At 35.6% G+C, this 2,929-nt stretch overlaps 1 protein-coding gene across 4 annotated transcripts in view; it reads right to left on the bottom strand.

Moving 5' to 3' along the window:
* Window positions 1-620: 620 nt before the first annotated feature.
* LOC107712018 (carboxypeptidase Z-like) overlaps window positions 621-2,929 on the bottom strand; it is a 10,384-nt gene continuing 8,075 nt past the window's right edge. For all 4 annotated transcript variants that reach the window (XM_016517141.1, XM_016517140.1, XM_016517139.1 and 1 more), the window contains exons 9-11: window positions 2,351-2,490; window positions 1,247-1,346; window positions 621-1,134 (exon numbers count right to left, since the gene is read on the bottom strand). In XM_016517141.1, coding sequence (XP_016372627.1) covers window positions 788-1,134; window positions 1,247-1,346; window positions 2,351-2,490 — 587 coding nt within the window. In that variant the 3' untranslated portion in view covers window positions 621-787. The remainder of the gene's footprint in view (window positions 1,135-1,246; window positions 1,347-2,350; window positions 2,491-2,929) is intronic.

Genomic DNA, 2,929 nt, shown 5'->3' on the forward strand with positions numbered 1-2,929 from the left:
AGTGCCACATGATCTTTCAGAAATCATTCTAATATGCTGATTGGGTGCTCAAGAAACACTTATTCAGTGTTAAAAACAGTTTGTTGCTGTATAATATTTGTGTGGAAAACTTTCAAAAGTTTAGGGTAAGTAAAAAAAAAAAAGAAGGAGAAAAAAAACTTTTATTCATTCACTTTTATTCTTTATAATGTTACAAAATATTTCTTTTTCAAATGCATGCTGTTCTTTTGAACTTTCTATTCATCAAAGAATCCTTAAAAAAACATATTATAGATCTCACAAAAATATTAAGCAGCAAAATGTTTTCAACAATGCTAATACAAAAAAAAACATTATTAATAATAACTGATAATATTAGAATGATTATTAATGATCATATTGGAAGGATTTCTAAAGGATCATGTGACACTGAAGACTGGAGTAATGATGCTGAAAATTGAGCTTTCCATCACAAGGAATAAATTACGTTTTAAATATTAAAATAGAACATAGTTATATTGAACTGTAATATTTATTCACAATTTTACTGTTTTACTGTATTTTTGATCAAATAAATGCAGCCTTGGTGAACATAAGAGACTTCTTTCAATAAAAGTACTTATTCCAAACTTTGGATGGTGGTCTATAAAATGCAATAGCAGTAAAGCCTTTACTATACCCAGTGGTTAGCTGCACATTTTGCATGTCATAAGGAGATAATATTATCATCACAATGACCATCATCAAGTAAGGCCTGGGTGCAAACAGTTAGGTATCAGGTTGCTTTCCAGTGGTGTCCGGAGGGCCCCTAGTAGTTCCGCAGGAGCCAGGTAGGTGCAGATATGCCTAACTGGCTGAAATAAGCCCACCACCAGGGCTTCTCAGTCCTCTCCTCCCCATTCTCTCCCAGCTCCCTCTGGCTGGACTGCTCAAACTGATTAAATGGGTCAAAACGCTCATAGTGGTCCAGCTCAGGGATGTTAAAGTAGTCAAGAGAGGGTTCTCGTGGGACCTTCTTCAGCACAAAGTCCACCCGGCCCACCAGTGTTTTCCTTGGCAGATGAATGCGCTTAGATACTTTAGAGTAGCCGGAGGCAGCAGCAGTCACAATGTGGACACCTGGATTCAACAGTCTCCAGTAATCACCATCCTCAGCTATAGAGAGAGACAGAGGCTGCAGCAACACTCATTTACATCTGCATGACTCATTTCAGGTCTCGAGGTTTGTAAAAGTGCGACTTTATATGACTTTATTATAAATAGTTACCGGAAGTGATGTCATGTCGCATCCCTCTAACAGATATCGTAGCTCCTTTTATGCCATTTCCATGTTCATCCTTCACAATGCCCTTTATACCTCTGTGGACCTGCAAGTAATTTGACAACTCAGAGTGATGAAGGTACTATTAAAAAGCTTGAAAAAAGTTGAGGAATGTAATACAGTATAAATATGAAAAAAATAAGGTCAATTCCAGGCATAATAACATTTAGCCAAGCCAAGTCACCCTGTGGAAAAAAACAGTAAAAATGTAACTAACAGATATCATCATACCTCCATAGTTAATTGATTACATAAGGAATTGCAAACATATTTTATATTACAAGTTTTCCGAAATGATACGTAAAAAAAATGCTAATTAGGCATTATCTAATTAAATATGCACTAATTTGCAGAAACTCTGCAGAAATATAAATATTGGATCAAAGCTAGGTTTCAAATTATTGTTGCTTTTTGTTGACAAATTAGAGTCAAAGTTTTTAAAGATTTTGGATTTTGTTTATCTCTTTTTATCACTCCATAAATCAGAAAATACTGTCAACACCCAGGGGAAAAATACATTTTCAGCATGCTTTTAGGTATAAAATGTTGTATAAAATCAAGTGAATAATATATCAACAAACCCCACTGTAAAAAAAAAACAAAAAAAAAACTTCAGAATATAGATATGAAATAAACTGGAACTGCTACTAAAATGGAGATTTCTTGCTAAATGCAAGGGGGAAAACATTTTGAGATTGTATTTCGACTATTACAAACACTTAAAAGTGTATTTTGGATTTTTTCCCCCCCACTAGTCTGAATTAACAACATGGTATGAAAAGCCAAAAAGCCCAAAATCACTAAATTGAACAGTGCACCAAAAAACAATGTTTCTGCCTAAAGTGTCTTGTCTAAAGTCAAATAATTAACTAGCACAGAACACATGCAAATCATTAACTTCTGTTCTTCATTTGTGCTTCAATTATGCTTGCAAGAGTTCTGTGTAGCTCAGTAAAAAAAATTTGAAGAAATAAATAACAAAAATAAAAGTCCAGCCTGTTGCAATTTATGCTTAGCTCCCAATAGAACCCAATAGAAACATGAACTCACAAACTCCATAAAGCTGAGCAGTGCCTCCTTATTCCTGAGCCACTCAGGATAGAGCTCCACTTCAGAGGGGAATTTATCACAGCCCAACTCCACAGTGATCTCATAACAGTTACTGTGCAGGTAGTTAAAGTCTGACATACCTGATACAACATATATGGGGAAAAGATGTCACATGTATGGACAGACAGCACAACAATAAAAGATGACAAAATAGTAATGTGTTTTTTAGTAATGTGTCTCAAACTGGACAGCCAAATGGAAATTATACATGACATAAATGGCTTGCTCCATTTTAATTTAGGTTATATTTAAGTTAAAGCTGCAGTCCGTAAGTTTTGCCTCTTTGTCGCCATCTCTGTTTGAAAAGCTGCAATTGCAGCTGTTTGCGGAATTATCTTCCTTGCGTAGGTTGTGCGCCACGGCTCCAGCGCGGATGAATCTAATGTTTTGAGGAGTATGTGGCAGTCAGTCACCGCACCGGTGTGGATATTTACTGTACTTCGCAATCACAGATTCTAGACTACATCTTGGAATATATGACCCAAATAAGCATTTTCACCGGATATTGTCATCTGAACA

The sequence above is a fragment of the Sinocyclocheilus rhinocerous genome, unplaced genomic scaffold (assembly GCF_001515625.1).
Source record: "Sinocyclocheilus rhinocerous isolate Xijiao unplaced genomic scaffold, SAMN03320098_v1.1 scaffold658, whole genome shotgun sequence".
NCBI classification, from domain to species: Eukaryota; Metazoa; Chordata; class Actinopteri; order Cypriniformes; family Cyprinidae; genus Sinocyclocheilus; species Sinocyclocheilus rhinocerous.